The sequence below is a fragment of the Mizuhopecten yessoensis genome, unplaced genomic scaffold (genome assembly GCF_002113885.1).
Source record: "Mizuhopecten yessoensis strain PY_sf001 unplaced genomic scaffold, ASM211388v2 scaffold8613, whole genome shotgun sequence".
Taxonomy (NCBI): domain Eukaryota; kingdom Metazoa; phylum Mollusca; class Bivalvia; order Pectinida; family Pectinidae; genus Mizuhopecten; species Mizuhopecten yessoensis.
Genome location: NW_018407635.1, coordinates 152,542 through 175,277, shown reverse-complemented (window position 1 = coordinate 175,277; position 22,736 = coordinate 152,542). Strand labels below are relative to the sequence as shown.

Below are 22,736 nucleotides of genomic sequence, written 5' to 3'. Positions count from 1 at the left end.
TGGCAACTCCTGACCTTATACATCCTCGTTTGATCAAGGAAACTGCTGATATTCTAAGTTATCCTCTTCAATCTTTATTTAACTACTCTCTTACTGATTGCATGTTCCCGTCCCTATGGAAGAGGGCCAACGTCACAACGTCACACCTGTGTTCAAAAAATACGACTCATCCGTCCTAAGCAACTACCGTCCCATATCTTTATAATGTATTATTGGCAAAATGATGGAAATGTGCGTATACAAATATGTTAACAATTATTTAATTGACAATTCTCTTTTGTCTCCTTATCAGTTTGGCTTTAGATCCGGCGATTCCACTACAAACCAACTTATATCTATTTCTAACGACACCTATTCTGCTCTAGACAAAGATGAAGAAAACAGAATGGTTTTCTGTGACATTAGCAAAGCGTTCGACCGAGTGTGGCATCGTGGTCTTCTTTCTAAACTCGAAAACTTTGGCATAACAGGAAATATACTTACTTGGTTCTCAAATTATTTATATAATCGGTCTCAACGAGTTGTTATTAATGGTAAACAGTCTGATTTAGCATCTACTACAACCGGGGTACCCCTGGGGTCAATTTTAGGTCCATCGCTGTTTTTATTTTTCATTAATTAGATTACAATCTAATCTTAGATTACAATCTAAAATAAATCCATGATTGGTCTTAAAAATGGCTTGATAACTTTAACCCTAACAAAACAGTGACAAAGATTGTAAGTAAGAAAATTAATAAACCAACTCATTTCTCGTTACTATACTGTAGAACCCAGCTTCACCATGATTCTTTCTTACTCTCTTCTATTGACCTATGAAATGCATTCCCGATAACATATAAAGCCTAACACGTCGATTAATAATCTTAAAAAGCTATTGAATGCTGAAATTCATCTTGTTCCGCTTTATTATTACTACTGCAGAAGTAGATTCGGCCAAATCCATCATGCACGATTAAGGATGAACTGTAGACGAAAACTAGTTGGTAGTCTCATGTGTACTTGCAATCATTCTGCTGAAACTACCGAACACTTCCTCCTCCTCTTCTGTCCGAAATACCAACAATTAAGAGTACAATGCTTCAGAGGCCTTCCTCAATCTTCGTCTGTACGGAAATCCGGATATGCCAGTTAAATATAATGAGAATATTTTCGACTGTGTCCAACATTTCATTAACCAGTCGAAACGATTTTAAGTTTGAAGTTGTCAATTTTGATTACACGTATGTTTACATGTGGTACATAATGGGACTTAACTGGTACGGCCCGTGTATGTCACGACACGTCAGTATGGATATTTACATTTACATTTACATTGTGTACGTCGTAGTTACCAATAATGGCATGACACGACGGGAGAGAGAGAATATGTTACTTATATTGGATGTCTTTAAAAGGGCTAATATAAATCCCTCTACGCTTTCTGCGCACACTACTATATCATCCAGTTAGTTCCACTCAAGCGATGTTTTGATGAAGAATGAGTTCTTGTATGCTTCCTGTTTGTATCCTGGGATGATTAATGGCCCCGAGTTGTTGACAATGTTCCTGTTTAATGTTGCTGATGTTTCATAGTTCACATAACGCGCTGTGTTTGTTTTCGCGTCCTTCCAGAGTGCTGGATTATCTGATCTGGGGTAGGGCTGATATTAACCCCTTAACTACTTTGTACATGAATACTAGCCGCTGTGATTTCCTTCTGTGTTGTAAGGTTGGTAGTTTTAGGTGTTGTAGCATTTCTGTGACACATCCTAGCTTCATCCCGACTTTTGTAATTCCCAGTAATTAGGCGAGCTGATATATATATAGATCATACTTTTAATATTTCAAATTACACCAGGTTGTTGTTCACCATTGGATGTCGGAATACTCAGGGGTCAGAATTGAAAGTTTTCACTATCGCAATTAATGTATGGTGTGTCGAATACCTCAGTGACATGTACAGTCCTCGACATGTGTCTATATAAATCCAAAATATACTCCAATCAGTTTTTCCTCCCATAGTGAAGTAGAATGTATTTTACTCCCATATATATTTTACCCCCAACAATAATTTCTTTAAACCCTTTTGCACCTCTTTCCCTTCTTCCTCCCCCATCCTCTTCTTTTCCATTTATGCTTATAGGTATATCTGGATATATGCATAATATTCGTGAGTGCCGTCCAATCGCCGTTTTACAAACAAAGGAGACGGATTAAAATAAGTACTTTGTACTTGTTTTTCGAATCCTATATGTATATCATGTTTGCATTACTGGAATATGATATCGATAATAAAATAAAGTTTAAACTAACGTTATTTTGTACTGATATGTTGAACACGGCGTACATTTTTTTTTAAATCTGCAGTTATTCCCCTTTACTTGAAACTCTTCATGCATCTTTGACAGCAATCGTATTTTCGCGTTTACGGAAAGTGCCGACGATTCCCGATTGGGTCCCGATATGGTAATGAGATTACTCCCGAGGTATTTCTCGTTTACGGAAAGTGCCGACGGTTCCCGATTGTGTTGACAGTTGTGTTAGTGCATCCGTGACCCTCACAGACACAGCTACAATTTTATCCAATTTTAGCCAAAATCCTGAACATAAAATGGATAACGAAGAAGAAGATGATTTGAAGAAGAGACCTTCAGGTAACAAAAGCAAACACAGTTGGGATTTTGAAACAATGCATTTGAACTCATTTCCTGTCACTGCCCATCGCTAATTTCAGGACGCAATAATCAAATATCGATTGCTTTATTTACAGCTGTAGCTATATTGTTCTGGCCTCTGGCTTCGGTAGACATCTGAAATAAAATTGAGTTTTAGAGATAATGTAGATATGTTTATCCTTTCTGAGAAATAAATGTATGGCTACGTGAACGACACCGCTGATATATATAGTAACGTTATTTCAATAGTACAAAAGAGGGTAAACAAATATAGCCAGACATCGTCTGCATATTCTGTAATGCTCTAGAATATTGATGCCATGAAAATATACAGTATCTATATATAGTATAACGTATAGGTGATTCTCAGGGAAACATTCATATAATGCTCCTCTTCAAATTTCTTACTTTTCAACCATGAAAATATTTAAAGGACATCTTTTTCAAAAATGCCTCTCTCAAGTGCCCCCCCCCCCCAAGTTTCTCTGAAAAATAACAGTAGTTGTTAATATTTTGTGTATTCTGACTGACTTGTTGTATGTAGAGGACATCCGGGTAAATACAGACAGGCGGGCAAATACGGACAGTTCTAATATATATGAATCATACATAATCCATTACATATGATATTAAATCAAACTCTGTTCATGCTAGACGTAGATCGTTTAACTGGTATGGATTTTGGTCTTCATTGGCGGACAATAACCGGAATATCCCAATCCATAGTCTAAAAATAGCAATGGCATGTCTGATAATATTCGTCGTCATGCAAGCACCTGCGACACGTCCGGAAACTTGATTTTCGGAATCGATGTCCGAAAGATAAGCCATGATTAGAGACAACTGTTATGTTACAATTATCTTCACAATAACCCAATAGTTATCCTTTATATTGTACTCTTAATGTTGTTACTTATAGATATATTAGATTGCAGTAGTTTATAAATATGAAAATTTAAGGAAGAACTATTGTGTCTGAAGCGTCCGTTATTTCCCCCAGCATTTTTTTGGGCAGGTAAATACGGACAGTTCTTAATTGATCAATTAACTTACTGATATTGTTTTGACTCTGGTTTTCAAAATGAGGATTTTATGTTGATTTCTTTTAGCAAGCAAAACATCTGGTATTAGAATTAACACAATTATACACCTTATTAGACTGACAAACTTACATTTTGGACTCGCCAATATAAAAAAAAAAAACTATAGCAGTGGAATGTCATTGCGAAAAGTCCTTGGTTGGGGGGAAGGGGGGCAGTTACAAACTGCCCCGGAATGATGTTGTATGCTGACAGGACAAGAGCATGAACTTAGAGCAGAACATGTAGGAATCCCTGGCGAAACATTGTGACCAGTTTCTATGGTTTTATTGGGCGAGTGCATGATTAGAGTAGTGTGTCCGTAATTACCCGACACATGTCCGTAATTACCCGACACGTGTCCGTAATTACCCTTCATGTGTCCGTATCACAATGGATTTCTATAAATTCTGTGATTTGGTTTATATTTTAGTGTTCATTTTACCGAACTGAATCAAAAGCATAACTAAAAATAAAAACAGGTAGGGACCTTCATTCTAACTGTACCAAGGAGCGTGTATTAGCAGTCATCATTTGAAAAGTGTCCGTATTTACCCGGATGTCCCCTAGTAGTTAGTGAGTATAAGTGACAAAGCACAGCTTAGTAACAAAACATATGATATACAAACAGTGTTGCGAATTGGTTGAAATTTTATGATTGATCATCGGTTACCCATAACAACATGTAGCTGATCATGATCGATTAATAATTGCTTTTGAGAAATAAATCAGGATATCTGTTGTGTTATTGCGAGACCAAAATTGTAAGAATCACCTCCCTTCAAATACTGAATCACAAATTTATAGTCCGAAGCAGCCATGCATGTGTAAAAGAAGTGCATTGATTAGGTTGCCTTACAAGCGTCAGCTGTAGGGAATTTCCCTTTAGCTCAGTGGTAGAGCATCGGGCTGAAGAGCCAATGGCCTCCGGTTGGAGGCCCAGCGACGGCACTATCTTTATCACTTCTTGTCCTATTACACAAACAATGTAAATCAGAGAACTACTTGTTAGCAAGCAAGCAAACAACAATCCATACACAGACAGACGCACGCAAACAAATATAGCACAATAGAAATTTAGTGTAAATAAGTGGCGTGTATGCCTAGTATAGCATAAGTTAAAAGAAAACACTATCATTTATTAAGTTAAGAGAAAAAGCTAAACATAAATTGAAATAAAAACCACAAAAGCTAGACATTTACTCCACACATATAGCACAACTACATAACTGGCCATCCCAGGTACGCAACATACAGCCTGCAGAAGGTAAATAGTTATAGTTCTCAGCACACTTCAGTTCATTAGACTGGCTGTTCTATACTCTGGCGGCCTCAATACGACATGCCATCTTTCCATACCTTGTGGTTCTAGCCCTTTGCACTGTAACGTGGGGGTTTTTCTGAAATTTTATAAGACATTATTTTTCTCCACAAGGTCACTGATAAAATCTGGTGCTATCTTATTTTAAATCTTTTATACTTCTTTAGCCATCGTCTTCAGCCTATATGTCTAGAATGTTTTGTTTCAAAAGTTTTCAATAAAGCGTGTGGCTCTTCGAATTCCTGAACTTTCTCCATCTTCCTGGTTTTTGCAATGCAAGGTTACACTAACAGAAGTGCCAAGCCAATCAGGGCAGTCATTAAAATTGGACAAGATAAAATATTTAAAAATAGTAATTTTGCCCTTTTTCTTTTAGATTAGTGCCAATTCTTTTTAACACACAACTGTTTGGAGGCTTATACATGCAGAACCTGTTGTGGATTATATTTTGTTTATTTCGTCTCTGTGATCAATGTTTTCATAATAGTACGGCAAGGTATACTTTTCTTTTCAAAAGTAATGTATCAAAACTTATAAATAGTTATGCTAGAAAAATCAGTTTTTATACGCCCGTCGAAGACGGGGACGTATTATGTTATCACGCGGGCGGGCGGGCATGCGAACAATGTCCGCTCGATATCTCGAGTAATTATTAACGGATTAACTTCAAACTTCACAACAAGGTTAATTACCATGAAAGCTCAGACAAGTTCGATAACCACCATCATCCGACCATAATTTGTGGAGTTATGCCCCTTTATGGACTTTGCCGAAACAGTGTCCGCTCGATATCTCGAGTAATTATTAACGGATTAACTTCAAACTTCACAACAAGGTTAATTACCATGAAACCTCGGACAAGTTCGATAACCGCCATTATCCGACCGTAATTATTGGAGTTATTCCCCTTGGTTTCATTAATGCGATGCATGTGTTCGATGATGTTGTATTGCACTCATTGATCTACCAGTTATGTTGAATGATTTCTCTTTTCATATCAATTACTCACAAATACTTCATATATTTCAATCATACAAACAACTGCTCATTCAATGTGTGACTGGCGTATTATATACCGCTCGCGGTAACCTTGTTAATGCATGGTGTCATTTTGTCGGCAGTAATACAGGGATCCTTGTCAGTATATATATATATATAGCACTATGTAGGGAGATGGACTAGATTAATCATTCCATTAACTTAACCTTGGGATCTTGCCACAGCACACTGCCAGTAGATCATGATCATAGACTGTTACCTTCATGGGCTGACCATGTACATGTATATATTACCTGTAAATAGAATAAAATATACAGTTACAGTTTGAATTATGTATTGATTTCTGATTTTCTGTACACAATGTATCTGATTATTACCGTAACACGAATCTCATCTCTGAAATCTCATTTGGAACCTAAGTAGGTTAAGTTCATGGAATTGGAAATTAAAATGAGCTTTCTTCCGAAAGCGAAATTTGATATAGATTCCATGAACTTAACTTCTACTTATGGTTCAATTGCCCAACCCGGGTTTTTTCCCACCCAGTTGACGTATGAGAATTCGTGTTACAGACTCTGAAGACTGAATCACGTGATCACTGACGTCATCTCAATTGAACCCTAAGTAGAAGTTAAGTTCATGGAATCTATATCAAATTTCGCTTTCGGAAGAAAGCTCAATTAATTTCCAATTATATCAACACATGATTATGCTGATTAATATCAATTTTGAATTCTTAAGTCAGTTTATATGTCAAACCAGCCAATTATATACATGTACAAGTTGACACAAAGTCGAATCACATTTGGACCTCCCGAATCACATTTAGGCCTCCCAAATCACATTTGGACCTCCCGAATCACATTTGGACCTCACGAATCACATTTGGACCTCCCAAAATCAAAGACTAGACACACATCCAGTTCAAATATGAAGGGGTGGTTGAGTTAACCAGAACACCTAGTGTACATGTATGTACAAATATTGAAATGCCTTATTTCATTTTTCTGACAGAGGAACTCTTGTCTCCAAAATTTTCGCCAGCCAAGTTGAAGTTTCCGAAGCATATTCACACACCAATGGACGACAAGTTTAAGGAACTTGCTGACACTATCCTTAATCGCAGTGTTGAGGGACACGTACCCTTCAATGAGGTCTCCGCCCCTTATGAGTTACCCAGTTACCCCATAGAACAGAATGAAACAAAGAATTACTTTGAGAGGCAATACAGCAGAAGGTGAGTTAAAATTGTTCATATCACTTACTAACATGTGTAATATTATAAGTCAACAATTTTATTTTTTTTTTACATTTTTTGTGATGTTACGGAAAATCGTCTGACATCAGTTTTCACTTTTGATTGAATTTTCCAAGCATATTTTGTATACTTTGAAATGTTTACCTCATTAACTCCCCTGCCTGTAGGTCAAGTGTAAACATTTGGCATGGTCCAGCGTCTGACGTCCATCTGACATCAACTTTTTCTTTTAAACAACTTCTTCTAAATAACCCATAGCCTATATAGGTATATGTCCTCATATTTTGCCAGTATTACTTAAAGTGCTATCAATTTTGTTCAAATGAATGACCTTGACACACTTTACAGATTACAATCTACGTATTAAAATATTTGAAACAGCTTCTTCTAAATATAAAGAACGAAAAGGCTTAGTGTTGTGATATTTAGACAGTAGCATACATGGATGAAGTGGCATAAAATTTGTTCAAACGATTGACCTTGATCATGACCAACTTTGGAGATCATCAGGTCAGGGTCAAATGTGTTTAAACATTTAAACAACTTCTTTTGAATAACTGAAACTGAAAGGCTTAGGATCATAATATTCAGCCTGTATACGTAGCATGCTAGAAAGAAGGGCCTCAAATTTCATTCAAATTGATTAACCTGTCCAACATTCAAGGTCACAGGGATCAAATGGGTGTAAAGATTTCAACAACTTCTTCTGATTGACCAAGAGATAGGATCAATGATGTCAGCCCTGTAGGAAGTTTGCTTGAAGAGCTAACAAGTTTGTTGAAATGAACGACCTTGATTTACTTTTAAATATACTGCCTGGGTCAGATTGTTTGAATTTTTAAACAACTTATTCTAAAGATGCATTAACTCTACACACAGTTAAAATTATTTTTGATTTAGCTTGCTTGGTTACCTGCCCTATTATGAATTGTACAGAACTTGCATTACGAACGATGACAACACCTAATATTTGAAATAGAAACATGAACTCGCTTACTTGAGAAGGAAAATCTAAAATCACGATCTGTATCATATTGTAAGAAAGCTAGGTAACATGGTCCATATTGTTTGTGGAGCTAGTAAATCATTCGCAGTCAAAGTTAAACAAAATGTTGATTTCCTCGAAACAGGAACTTGAGTCTTCAAATACCAAAGGATTCTGCTAGGTAGGTGATTACTTGATTGTCGAGACTTTTCAGCAAAACCCATTTTTGCTGTGCAAACATCATTCTCCCACCTGTTGCACATTAAACTTTGCTGATAAGGAAATAGCTTTAAAGAGTCAATAATACAGTAAAACCTGTGTATTTACCATTTCACCCCTATGTAACTTTAATAAACTCTACCATATAAATTGATCTGGGTGAGTCAATTATGGTCTACAGTGTTGAAAGGGTTAAACTGCCATTTTCTGGGGAACCGAAAATGTGTATATGTACCCATAATATTGATAAGTGGAGATAAAACTTACAAAAGTTAAAATGCTGAAATCATTTCTATTGATATCAAACCCATGATGTAAGATTTTTTCAGGCAAGTCTTTCCTGACATGTTTACAGTGGTGATGGGTCCCATTATTGAGAGATACAATTATAGAATATATTGCCTTGGTTCTGAAAATCTGTGTCGAGTCCAACAGGAAAAGCATAGGCAAAGTGTCTTTAAACAAATATTTCGTATTTTAATTACAATACAATTCAGGGAGAATGAGATTTTATTGACATGTATATATGTACTATGCAGATGTCAACTTTTTAAGCAGGTATTACAGGTTCAGATTCTAAGGCAGACATTTATATATATATTTTTTTAGGTCACCTGAGCTTTGCTCAAGTGACCTATTCTAATCACTTGTCGTCCGTCTTGCGTAAACTTTTTACATTTTCAACTTCTTCTCAAGAACCAGTGGATTGATTTTTTTTAAACTTGGTCAGAATCATCCTTGGTAGATGAGGCTACAAAATTGTAAAATTGGGATTCCTATCCCAAGTTGCCCAACCCCTTGGGCCAGGGCGGGGCCCCAAGGGGAAAATTAACCAATATTTCAAAAATCTTCTTCTCCAGACTCAGATGTACTACAGTCATTTTCTCTGCATGGAAAGAAAGATCATCAGGGGCTTTACTTAAATTGTAAATTTCAGGACCCCCGAGCTATCTGTTCTCCCTTGGGGAGGGGATAAAGTTTACTATAGTTTATATAGGGAAATAACACGTTTGGGTATATTTTGACAACATTCTGTAGGAAGTTTTACTTCGTGAGAATTATCCTTGGAGGAAGATGGTTTTCAATTGTAAAATTGAAATTCCAACCCCAACCCCAGGGGCCAGGGCGGGGCCCCAAAGGGAAAATTAACCAATATTTCCAAAATTTTCTTCTCCAGGCTCAGACGTACTACAGTCATTTTCTCTGCATGGAAAGAAAGATCATCAGGGGCTTTATTTAAATCGAAGATTTCAGGACCCCCGAGCTATCCCTTTTCCCTTTGGGTTATATAGGGAAATAACACTTTCGGGTATATTTCATCCATTTTCAACAGAAAATTACTCAAACTTTGTCAGAATCATCTTTGGTGAATGAGAGTATTACTTTGTAAAATTGGGATTCCTGCCCCATCCCCAGGGGCTAGGGCGGGGCCCCAAAGGGAACATTTACCAATATTTTCAAATTCTTATCCTTTGATGACATGACAAGTATTGTATTTCACTTAGTTTACATGCTGATTTCCACATCACATCTAAACAATAAAATAGAGCTACCAGTACCTATAATATAACTCAGGTGACCGCTAAGGCCCTTGGGCCTCTTGTTTACTTAAGATGTGGGCTTTATAGATAGGTTTTACTATATAGAGGTGACTTAATTTGATACAGGTATATATATATATATACCTGTACTGAAATCATAAATCTCCTAGAAGAGATGAAAGTACTAAAGACTTGTTGTTAAGAATTTTTCTTTATATAATATATATATATATATATGCTAATAGATGTGGTCTCTTTAAATGGGTATTGACAATACGAAGACAAAGGTTGCATTTAAGGACATATTCACAATACGTAAGTGACCTTTATAGACAGGTTTTCCCTAAAGAGGTGACCTTAAATTTACAGATCAATAGAAATGATTTCATTATAAAGAGGTGATTGTTTAGACAGGTATTCACTTTACAAATTGTGTGGCCTTTATAGACAGGTTTTACCGTATTAAATGCGACAACAAGCTGCAAAATACACCCGCTTCATCTTCCTGACTGCCAAAATTCCTTTGTTCGGGTTGATTATTTGTTAATGTTTTAAATTTGCATTTAAATTAAACTGTTTTAAATGTGTGTTCCATAATACCAGCGTATATGCCTGATTGTGGAAGTTCATTGGTGAGAGTTTAGATAACCATAGATCCAGTATTTAAATATTACAGCTGTGGTACATTTGTATATTGTACCATATTTTTTTAAGCAAGGTGAAATGCAAAATAAAAAAAACAGATTTATAAAAGCTTTCAAAACACATTAGATTTTTCGTTTTAATTGATTAATGTGTTTGTATTTCTTGGGGAATGGTACCACTTTGTTATAATAAACAAATGAATATTTTATTATTCAATACTGCACAAATTGATGCCATTGATGAAAAATAATTACCCTAAGATCATTAAATTATCATTTTGATTGAATTAAATAAAAAAACTATATAATCATGTACATTGCACATGTACACTTTGTAGAACAAATGAATATAAAATTTTGTTCCATATTTGTAAATACTAGATGTATATGCTGATTTTTTTTTGCCACAGGTTAACTTTTGCCTTTTTTGCACTACCTGATGAGGGTAATTTTGTCATAAAAACAATTTACTGTACTAAGCATGCGATATATAGTAATAATTACATGTGGAGGGCAAACTTATCACCTGGTGAATATAGATTTTACCAGTGAGTGGCAAATGTTTGCCTTGGCAAAAAAATCCTCGGGGCAAGTATTTGTAATTCCCTCAATTAGGTATAGATTCAAGGCAAAAAAAATCCTCAGTGTCAAGTATTTGTAATTCCCTTAGGTATAGGTTTTTTCTTGCCAACATGTAGCAGAGCTCTGTGAACCAAATTAATTGTTTATCATGTTACTATAGAAACCTCTTCCTTGTATTGATTTTGAATCTAGCATTAATATAACCAAGCAGCAATAATGCATATCTCTTGTAAACCCATACTGAATCATAAATATATTAAACATTTATGTATAAATTTGGAGATAACTTTTCAGTATGTTTTGGTATTTTAAGTATATCCCTGTCACACTACATAAATTATCAGTATTTTAAGGATCCCTGTCACACCATATACAATGTCAGTATTTTAAGGATCCCTGTCCCACCACATACAATGTTAGTATTTTAAGGATCCCTGTCACACCACATACAATGTCAGTATTTTAAGGATCCCTGTCTCACCACATACAATGTCATTATTTTAAGGATCCCTGTCCCACCACATACAATGTCATTATTTTAAGGATCCCTGTCCCACCACATACAATGTCAGTATTTTAAGGATCCCTGTCACACCATATACAATGTCAGTATTTTAAGGATCCCTGTCTCACCACATAAAATGTCATTATTTTAAGGATCCCTGTCCCACCACATACAATGTCAGTATTTTAAGGATCCCTGTCACACCACATACAATGTCAGTATGGGATCCCTGTCACACCACATACAATGTAAGTATTTTAAGGATCCCTGTCACACTACATAAAATGTTAGTATTTTAAGGATCCCTGTCACACCACATACAATGTAAGTATTTTAAGGATCCCTGTCACACTACATAAAATATTAGTATTTTAAGGATCCCTGTCACACCACATAAAATGTCAGTATTTTAAGGAACCCTCTCCCACCACATACAACGTCAGTATTTTTAGGATCCCTGTCCCACCACTTACAATGTCAGTATTTTAAGGATCCCTCTCCCACCACATAGACTGTCAGTATTTTAAGGATCCCTCTCCCACCCGTAATTATCAGTATTTTAAGTATACCCCTGTCACACCACATACAATGTCAGTATTTTAAGGATCCCTGTCCCACCACATAAAATGTCAGTATTTTAAGGATCCCTGTCACACCACATAAAATGTCAGTATTTTAAGGATCCCTGTCCCACCACATAAAATGTCAGTATTTTAAGGATCCCTGTCACACCACTTAAAATGTCAGTATTTTAAGGATCCCTGTCCCACTACATAAAATCTGAGTATGTTAAAGATCCCTGTCACACCACATACAATGTCAGTATTTTAAGGATCCCTGTCACACTACATAAAATGTCAGTATTTTAAGGAACCCTCTCCCACCACATAGACTGTCAGTATTTTAAGGATCCCTCTCCCACCCGTAAATGTCAGTATTTTAAGTATACCCCTGTCACACCACATACAATGTCAGTATTTTAAGGATCCCTCTCCCACCCGTAAATGTCAGTATTTTAAGTATACCCCTGTCACACCACATACAATGTCATTATTTTAAGGATCCCTGTCACACTACATAAAATGTCAGTATTTTAAGGATCCCTGTCCCACTACATAAAATCTCAGTATGTTAAGGATCCCTGTCACACCACATACAATGTCAGTATTTTAAGGATCCCTGTCCCACTACATAAAATCTCAGTATGTTAAGGATCCCTGTCACACCACATAGAATGTCAGTATTTTAAGGATCCCCCTGTCACACCACATAAAATGTCAGTATTTTAAGGATACCTGTCCCACTACATAAAATCTCAGTATGTTAAGGATCCCTGTCACACCACATAGAATGTCAGTATTTTAAGGATCCCTGTCTCACCACATACAATGTCATTATTTTAAGGACCCCTGTCCCACCACATAAAATCTCAGTATTTTAAGGATCCCTGTCCCACCACATACAATGTCAATATTTTAAGGATCCCTGTCCCACTACATAAAATCTCAGTATGTTAAAGATCCCTGTCACACCACATACAATGTCAGTATGGGATCCCTGTCCCACCACATACAATGTCAATATTTTAAGGATCCCTGTCCCACTACATAACATGTCAGTATTTTAAGGATCCCTGTCCAACTACATAAAATCTCAGTATGTTAAAGATCCCTGTCACACCACATACAATGTCAGCATTTTAAGGATCCCTGTCCCACCACATACAATGTTAGTATTTTAAGGATCCCTGTCACACTACATAAAATGTCAGTATTTTAAGGAACCCTCTCCCACCACATACAACGTCAGTATTTTAAGGATCCCTCTCCCACCACATAGAATGTCAGTATTTTAAGGATCCCCCTGTCACACCACATAAAATGTCAGTATTTTAAGGATCCCTGTCACACCACATAAAATGTCAGTATTTTAAGGATCCCTGTCCCACCACATAAAATCTCAGTATTTTAAGGATCCCTGTCCCACCACATACAATGTTAGTATTTTAAGGATCCCTGTCACACTACAGGCACTAGAAAAATTGCACTGGAGTGTCAGTTTTAGAATTTAGGATTTACAAATGTACACCATATACAGATCATCTATGAAATTTAGATTTCTTATAGACCTGAAACTTTTTACTTATTTGGCCAAATGCTGCAAAAATGTTTCTTATATATATAGTTAGTTTTTTGATATATATAGATAGTGTTACAGAAATCCTTAAACAGTATTGACATGCATGCTTGCTATGCTGTAATGCGTTAAAAATGCATTAAAATGGATAAGTACATGCTAGTTTATTACATAAAGAAATAGTACAATCGAAGAACTAATTTCATTGCATTTCAATATAATGTTTATATATTATAAGTGCCATCCTGATGGACTGTGGCAAGTTAAGTAATACATGGTTTCTGTATGTGGCATTATAATACAGGTCTACTTTCATGTTAAAGGTTTGCAGGTTTTACCTTGCTTAAGTTTTTAGGCACCTGCAAGCTATATCTGTATTCAAAACTATACCTTGACTTTTTAAATATGATACGTTTGGAGAAATAGAGACAATGTAAGTCCAAACAAAATGCAGTTGATTTCCTTATGTTTATGCATATATATGTCACATATAAAATACAATGTACCCCTCATAGGCCTCGTTGATGTGTATGTCACATATGAATACCTTTGTCACTGAGTCTCATTCGTGTTTAAAAGTTGGTGTTTGATAAATACCCCGATTCAGTCTCATTGAAGCTGATGTGTATGTTTTATATGTACCCCAATTGAGCCTCATTGATGCTGATGTATATGTTTGATAAGTATACCCCTATTGAGCCTTGATCATTATGTTTTATAAGAACCTCTATTGAGCCTCATTGATGCTGATGTGTGTTTTATAAGTACCCCTTATGGGCCTCATTGATGCTGATGTATATGTTTGATAAGCATACCCCTATTGAGCCTTGATCATTATGTTTTATAAGAACCTCTATTGAGCATCATTGATGCTGATGTGTGTTGTATAAGTACCCCTAATGGGCTCTTGGTGCTTAAATATGTGTGTTTTATAAGTATCCCTAATGGGCCTCATTGTTGCTTAAATATGTGTGTTTGATAAGTACACCTAATGAGCCTCATTGATACTGACTATACTGTATGTGTTAATAAGTACCAATTACAGGCCTCATTGACCCCTATATGTGTAAAACTCCCTTATCAGTCTCATATATTGATATATATTTTATATTATATTGATGTTTTCACTTATCACACATTTTCAAATATTATAGAGTTGATAGGTAAGCCAAATTTATCATCTTGCATTGTTAGTTTAGAGATAGACACTTATGTCTTTGCCCCAATTTTTTCAAAAAAACATTAAGTTCATTCTTATGTTTCCTTGAAAAAACAATTCTATTAAATATATTTTATCTGTTATTTGTAATTAATAAACTTTTCATTTTTTGCAAATAGTTTGTATAATGTTTGAATGTGACTTTGCATCGAATGAAAGCTTAAGTTTTGCAATTGTTTGTTTTTCTTGATTGTGCATTTTATTAGGTCACCTGAGACAAAGTCTCAAGTGACCTATCCGTCGTGCGTCCGTAAACAATTTACATTTTCGACTTCTTCTCCAAAACCCCTGAACCAATTTCAATGAAATTTTGCAGGGACCGTCCATGGACAAAGGTCAACAAAAATAGTTGCCGGTTTAGTCCTACGCCCCCAGGGGCCTGAGGGGCGTGGGCCAAAAGGGATCAAATTGACTAAAATTTCAAAAATCTTCTTCTCCAAAACCCCTGAACCAATTGCAATGAAATTTTGCAGGAACCTTCCATGGACAAAGGTCAACAAAAATAGTTGCCGGTTTAGTCCTACGCCCCCAGGGGCCTGAGGGGCAGGGCCAAAAGGGATCAAATTGACTAAAATTTCAAAAATCTTCTTCTCCAAAACCCCTGAACCAATTGCAATGAAACTTTGCAGGAACCTTCCATGGACAAAGGTCAACAAAAATAGTTGCCGTTTAGTCCTACGCCCCCAGGGGCCTGAGGGGCAGGGCCAAAAGGGATCAAATTGACTAAAATTTCAAAAATCTTCTTCTCCAAAACCCCTGAACCAATTGCAATGAAACTTTGCAGGAACCTTCCATGGACAAAGGTCAACAAAAATAGTTGCCGGTTTAGTCCTACGCCCCCAGGGGCCTGAGGGGCAGGGCCAAAAGGGATCAAATTGACTAAAATTTCAAAAATCTTCTTCTCCAAAACCCCTGAACCAATTGCAATGAAACTTTGCAGGAACCTTCCATGGACAAAGGTCAACAAAAATAGTTGCCGGTTTAGTCCTACGCCCCCAGGGGCCTGAGGGGCGGGGCCAAAAAGGGTCGAATATGACTAAAATTTCAAAAATCTTCTTCTCAAGACACAGATATGGTAGAATCAAATACTCTTCATAGATGGAAGGGTCTTAAGGGTTATGACCCTAGGGTCTCACGTTTACCCCCTGGGGAAGGAGTGGGGGGGGGGGGGAATTTATTATGGTTTATAATGGCAAATGATACTTTGAATATTACATGTTAATAACTTGATTGGAATTATAACCTTGAGTTGACAGTTTGATACTTTGAAAATTTTGAGCCAGCCCTACCCCCAAGGGCTGTAGGGTGGGGCTCAAGGGAGTCAGTGTGCTAAAATTTCTTCATTTTCCTTGTTTAGAATCATAGGTGCTAGTTTCAAATCCTTTTTAGTCTGAAATCTGTATGCTTGATATTGAATAAGGTGGTTTTATTGTTTTTTGTCACTTTGAATAATATTTCTGTTCATGTTAAAAACGAAATCAACTCTCTGTATAAATATATCAGGTGACCGTTAAGGCCCATGGGCCTCTTTTTTTTATATTATTGTTAATATCTTTTTTTCAATAATGACAAAAAAATGATTTTAGAATATGCTTAAAACTTTAATCAAATTAGTGTTATGTATCAATATGAACAACTTACAGACAAAGCTAATGTTTCGATTTACAATGTATCTACTTCTGTTGTTGTTGAGAAATTGGGCCAGATAATTATAAACTTGACTATATGTACACTGTATGTATCCTACTAACAGTGAATGTCACCATTTATAACCAAATTTCACATTATTAGCTCACCTGGTCCAAAGGACCAAGGTGAGCTTATGCCATACCGTGTCGTCCGTCCGTCCGTCGTCCGTCCATCAACAATTTCTTTAAACGACTTCTTCTTCTTAACCATTGATTGGAATTTAACTAAATTTGACTGGAAGCATCCCTAAGTGGTGGGGATTCAAAATTGTACAAATGGTGGGGCTGACCCCCCAGGGGGCTGAGGGGCGGGGCCAAAAGGGGGCAATTTGGCTAAACTGCTTTAAGCGACTTCTTCTCTGGAACCAAGTGATGGATATCAACCATATTAGACTGGAAGCATCCCTAGGTGGTGGAGATTCAAAATTGTACAAATGGTTGGGCTGACCCCCAGGGGGCTGAGAGGCGGGGCCAAAAAGGAGTAATTTGGCTATATTTCTACAAACGACTTCTGTAGAACTATGCACTGGATATCGATCATATTTAATCAAAAGCATTCATGGGATGAAGGGATTCAAAATTGTACAAATTGTGGGGCTGACTCCCCAGGGGGCTGAGGGGCGGGACCAAAAAGGGTTATTTGGCTTAAATATTGCTTCAAGTGACTTCTTCTCTGGAACTAAGTGATGGATATCAACCATATAAGACTGGAAGCATCCCTAGGTGGTGGGGATTCAAAATTGTACAAATGGTGGGGCTGACCCCAAGAGGGCTGAGGGCGGGGCCAAAATGGGGCAATTTGGCTATATTTCTACAAACGACTTCTGTAGAACTATGCACTGGATATCAATCATATTAAATCAAAAGCATTCATGGGATGCAGGGATTCAAAATTGTACAAATGGTGGTGCTGACCCCCCAGGCTAAGGGGTGGGGCCAAAAAAAGTGTATTGCCTGGAAATAGTTGAGATCCCCACCATATAACCACATAAACAATTTCTGATTATAAAGAGAAGAATGCACATTTGCTTCCAGGATGGCCCTAGGGTCTGGCCCCACCCTTGGAGACTTAACCCCTGGGCCATAACTTCGAAATGGTTAAGATCCCCACCCCAAAACTATATATACAATTGTTGGGCATAAAGAGACAAATGCAGTCATGATATTAGAATTGATCCTGGGGTCTGGCCACAACCGTAGGGACCTAGTTTCTGAGTCACAGAGTGGAAACAGTTGAGATCCTCACCCCATAACCATACATAAAATTGCTGGGCATGAAAAATTGAATACAGATATATATGCTACAAGGATTGGCCTTGGGGTCTGGCATATTCCCATGGATCTCATTTGGAGAATATTCTGCCATGATTGCTTAGATATCCAGGTGAGCGATACAGGCCCTATGGGCCTCTTGTTACAAGATGTATGACAATGCTGCATACTATTATAGACATTTGCTCTGCTCTTATGTAATCACAGGTTATCTCCCCTGAATGCTGAAACTAATTTTAAAACAAATTGTCTCCCTTGGATGTGGAGCATAAAATGTGTTGTCATCTTGGCATGTTTATACTATGGGATGTGTGATTCCTGTATTGTATCTTACCTGATGTATCAACATCGATTGGATATTACACAGAAACTAATGGATCACCTTTTGATTTCTAGTATTAATTATTAATATAGTTTTAATTTGCAGGTTTACTGGATTGTCTCCTTTGAATGTGATATTCCGTCTTTGCGTATTGCAGAGTTATCTTCTCCTGAGAGCAGGTATTGATTGTTACGTCATTGGTTTGTGTGAGAAAATTACGTCGTTTTCTCAAAAAATGATGACGTCACTCTCACAAACAAATGACGTAACAATCAATAGCTGCTCTCAAGAGAAGATAACTCTACAATACGCAAAGATGGAATATATTACTAATTGACTTTTTCCCTTGGACATGCAGTATTTATTGGATATATGTGATAATAGTGGATTGTCTTCCTTTGGATGTCTATTATTGCTAGATAGCATCCCTTGGATGCAATTAATGGATTATGTCCCTTGGATGTGAAATGTTAATGCATTACCTCCCTTGGCCTTACAGATGTTTTGCATCCGATCATCAGATAATTAATGAGAATGAAGATGGTAAAAAGTGAGTCACAGTCACACTTCACGTATATATAATCCCTATGTACCTGGTCACCCAATCAGACAAAATATACCTGTATTTCATGTAACAACTATGAAAAATAGCATACATTTATAGACTTTTAGGTGGGTTTTTTTACCTAAATTTTACAACTGGCTATTTTTACATGCTTTTGGTAAATAAATTATCATCTTTATTGAAATTTGGAATATTTTCTTCATTTTGGTAAAATATAAAGTACTTTTTTTGGCTTGGAGAAGCAGCATTTATTCGGCTGTTAACCAAGGTAAAAAAGACAAAGGGAAAAGCTGCAGAGAAGAAAATTGTTTTATTTCAAATTTTTACGTATCTAAATTTGCTGATATATTTTTTATTTTTTCACTGCTTTTTATAAATGTTACCAGAAACACAGGTAAATGTTCGGCCTTAATTAGTGTCTCTAGTATTATATCACCATGATGGTTTGCCACAGGTAAAAAATCATTTTTAAAATTTATTAAAAAAATCATTTGAATACTTATGTATGGATTTTTTTTTAATCTGTAAAAAAACATTGTTTATGTCATTTACAAAATGTTTACCATTTTAATTTAATTAATGTGATTTAAATTTCGAAATATTTCAAATGTTGAAACTCTTGACGATTAAAAATAAATCAGGTGTAATACACAAGTTTCTGATTATTTTTGTATTTAATTAATTCCATTTAAATATTTATCAATCTTTATTTTAATACTTTATTTTTTTTTTATTTTTGTCTGATTTCTTTTTTTTTATCTAAGAATGCTTTAATACAATCTTGTGGGCTAGTCTCTAAGAAAATCTGGCTCACTTACAAACAGCAGTTATTCAAATATGATTTTTTTTCTCAATAAAATTATTTTATTTAAGTAAAATTAATAAACAAAACAAGTTTTATTTATTTATTGTTGTACTTTATGTAAAAAAAAAATGTTTGAAAATTTGATCTGAAACTTCAATTGTTTGCATAAAATTGTTATTATGCATACAGTATTTTTTTTTCTGTCTCTATTTTTGAATATTTTTAATATTAAGTTGCAAAATGCTATGCTTTGTCACATTTGTAAATGTTGCTTATGAGTTAGCCAGATATATGTCAACTACCATTTGGTTATGATGGGGAAAGCATGAATATTTTGTCATCCAATTCGTCTAATTATTATAATTGTATTTTTTATGCATGTGCGATTTGAATTGCATGTTGAATGTCAGTTTAAAAATTGGACTGGTTTTGCTTTATCTCGGGAGGTCAAGATTGTTTATTTCAGTTATAACGTCACCAGTTTGGTTTCTGATCGAGCCTTACTGAATGTTATCTGCTGACTCGTACAAGCTTGTAATTATGTCCTCCACCATGTGGGCATAACAGCGGGAGGGGGGAGATATACTGATACCCATGTATGTCCCATCTGCATTCAGTGTCACACTCCAGCAACTTCATTTCTTGACAGATTTTTTCGTCAATATTTTATACAAAGGTGAAGTACACAAAAAAAAACAGATTACCCGGTATTTAGAATTTCAGATTCTAAGGTCAAGGTCAAAGTTACCATTTCTGCCAAATTTCAACATGTGGTCAACATGATTGGAACAACTTAATTTCTTAATGAATTTTGTTTTCAAGCTTGATACATTATACAAAGGTCGCGAATGAGAATACTTAAAAATATTCGTAATTCAGGGTGCAAAGGTCAAGACCATGCACTATTCTGTTTTTACAGAAAATTGTCAAACAATTTAAACTTTTTTCAGTGACATACCATTCATGTAAGGTCTGATATAAATAATAGATAAAATATCAGTTTAAAAAGTCTTTATGTCAATATGTAGCTAAACATAGCTATATCATGCAGACAGTTTTATACACTATCAGTGTACTTTTTAAAGATTAGATCCTTTTTATCTATTTCTAGGAATGCAAATTGATGTCTGTTCATCGGAGCATGGACTTTTCTTTAACGTCTGCCTTACCTCACTGTTAAGTGTACAAAATAGTTAAGACCCTTACAGGGTACTCTACCTAAATATGTAGGTTGTTGATATTTGTATAGTGTATTTCTCCTAAAATACAGGTCATGAAGTTAGATTTCAAATGGAAACGTCTTATAACAGAAGATACTGGTATGTATCAATTTGTTTTTATCAAGTTCATCAGACACGTTGATATATAATTATAATAATAATAATAATTTGAGGTTCTTATATACCGCTTTATCACAACCTCGTCGTAGATCGTCTCAAAGCGGTTCACAAATCATTATCCGTGGTTATAGGGCCTTTGCAACCAGCCAATACCTTTCTCAACTCCCTGGGTAGCATACAGCCGGAGCTGCCATTTCGGCGATAACAGCTAGCATTCAACAATTCTAGCACTGCCCAACCACATACTCATTTACAGCTAATTAAGTAGACTGGAACAAGCGAAGTAAAGTATCTTGCTCAAAGTAAAGTATCTTGCTCAAAGATACAACACATTGCCGTGCCGTGGCTAGAACCCGCAACCCTTCGGTCATGAGCCCGGCGTCCTACCACTGGACTACCTTGCCTCCATATCAAATGTTCAAAACAGACTTTAATGTTTTTATTATTGAAACCAAATATGGCTGTACATGTGCTTTCTTTGGTAGGGTGTTCCTTCCTAATGTCGTGATCATGTTTACAACCAAAGAGTCGTATTGTGATCAGCAGAACTTCTTAGATCTCTCATGGTCATTGGTAAGGAAGTCTCCTCAACGCATTCACCCCTGAAGTCACATTTGAACCTTACCAAATCAAAGAATGGGCAAGTCCAGTTTGAATATGTAGGGGTGGATTGAAGGGGTTAACTCTGCTTAAAAATAGATGTTCTACTTCATGTTCATTAAAAACATTCAAGTCTCAAATCAAATATTTAAACTGTTCTGAACTTTTTTAAATTCATAAAAAAATGAAATTATGGAAATAAACATTGCTGGGAGGGAGTTTGTGAAGTATATTTGATTCCTGTATTAAAATCACAATTTTACTGTTATTTCTAACAGTGTTGATTGTTCATNCCCCCCTTGCATTGTAGTGTGCTTTTAAATTTCTTCTGTGAAAATAAAGAGATTCAGCAATGTTAGAAGTGCTTAATTGCATTTTCTGACACGTTATATCCGTCTGTGGATGATTCTGATGAATCAGTAACATCAGGGTTACAATATATTGATCTAACAATATAGCTCATTATAGACTCAGGTGTAACTACCGTATTTGCCCTTGACAATTTTTTGTAAAGTATCCAAATACTGAAAAAAAATCTGCTTAATATTAAAATGACATGTTAAGTTTATAAATAAAAAACTTATTGCTAAACTTGTTTCAATATCTTAATTTTTCACCTTTAACCCTTTCACCCACGTTACTTTAGTAGACTCTCCCAAGCGTTGATCTGGATGAGTCCATTATGGTCTACAGTGGTAAAAGGGTTAAAAAAAATATGTCATTGCAATTCATGTTTTATATTTATACAACAGATACTATAATTTGGAGAACAAATCCAAATGTTCCTTTATAAAATTAAAATAAGTACAAAGAATTAGACAAAATTTCACAATAAATGGATCTAGTTCAGACAATTTGGGACATCTTTTGATGGACCACCTTGTGTTTCAAACCTCATCAGACTAACAATGTAAATATACATCTGTAGTATTAAATATTGTAACTTAATTTCTTCGTTTGAATTAATTTTGAAGGTTTGAGAATATTTCTATTTAACAC

General features: G+C 35.8%; 1 protein-coding gene across 13 annotated transcripts in view; it reads left to right on the top strand.

Annotated features, from left to right (window-relative positions):
- The first annotated feature begins 2,490 nt into the window (after positions 1 to 2,490).
- The window catches only part of LOC110456274 (AMP deaminase 2-like), a 60,022-nt gene continuing 39,776 nt past the window's right edge, over positions 2,491 to 22,736 (top strand). For 6 of the 13 annotated variants that reach the window (XM_021506901.1, XM_021506902.1, XM_021506898.1 and 3 more), the window contains exons 1-4: positions 2,491 to 2,636; positions 7,071 to 7,293; positions 8,445 to 8,480; positions 18,927 to 18,977. In XM_021506901.1, coding sequence (XP_021362576.1) covers positions 2,594 to 2,636; positions 7,071 to 7,293; positions 8,445 to 8,480; positions 18,927 to 18,977 — 353 coding nt within the window. In that variant the 5' untranslated portion in view covers positions 2,491 to 2,593. Of the gene's footprint in view, positions 2,637 to 7,070; positions 7,294 to 8,444; positions 8,481 to 15,080; positions 15,090 to 18,926; positions 18,978 to 22,736 lie in introns of all 13 variants that reach the window. The other 7 variants (XM_021506904.1, XM_021506900.1, XM_021506896.1 and 4 more) reach the window with 6 other exon arrangements.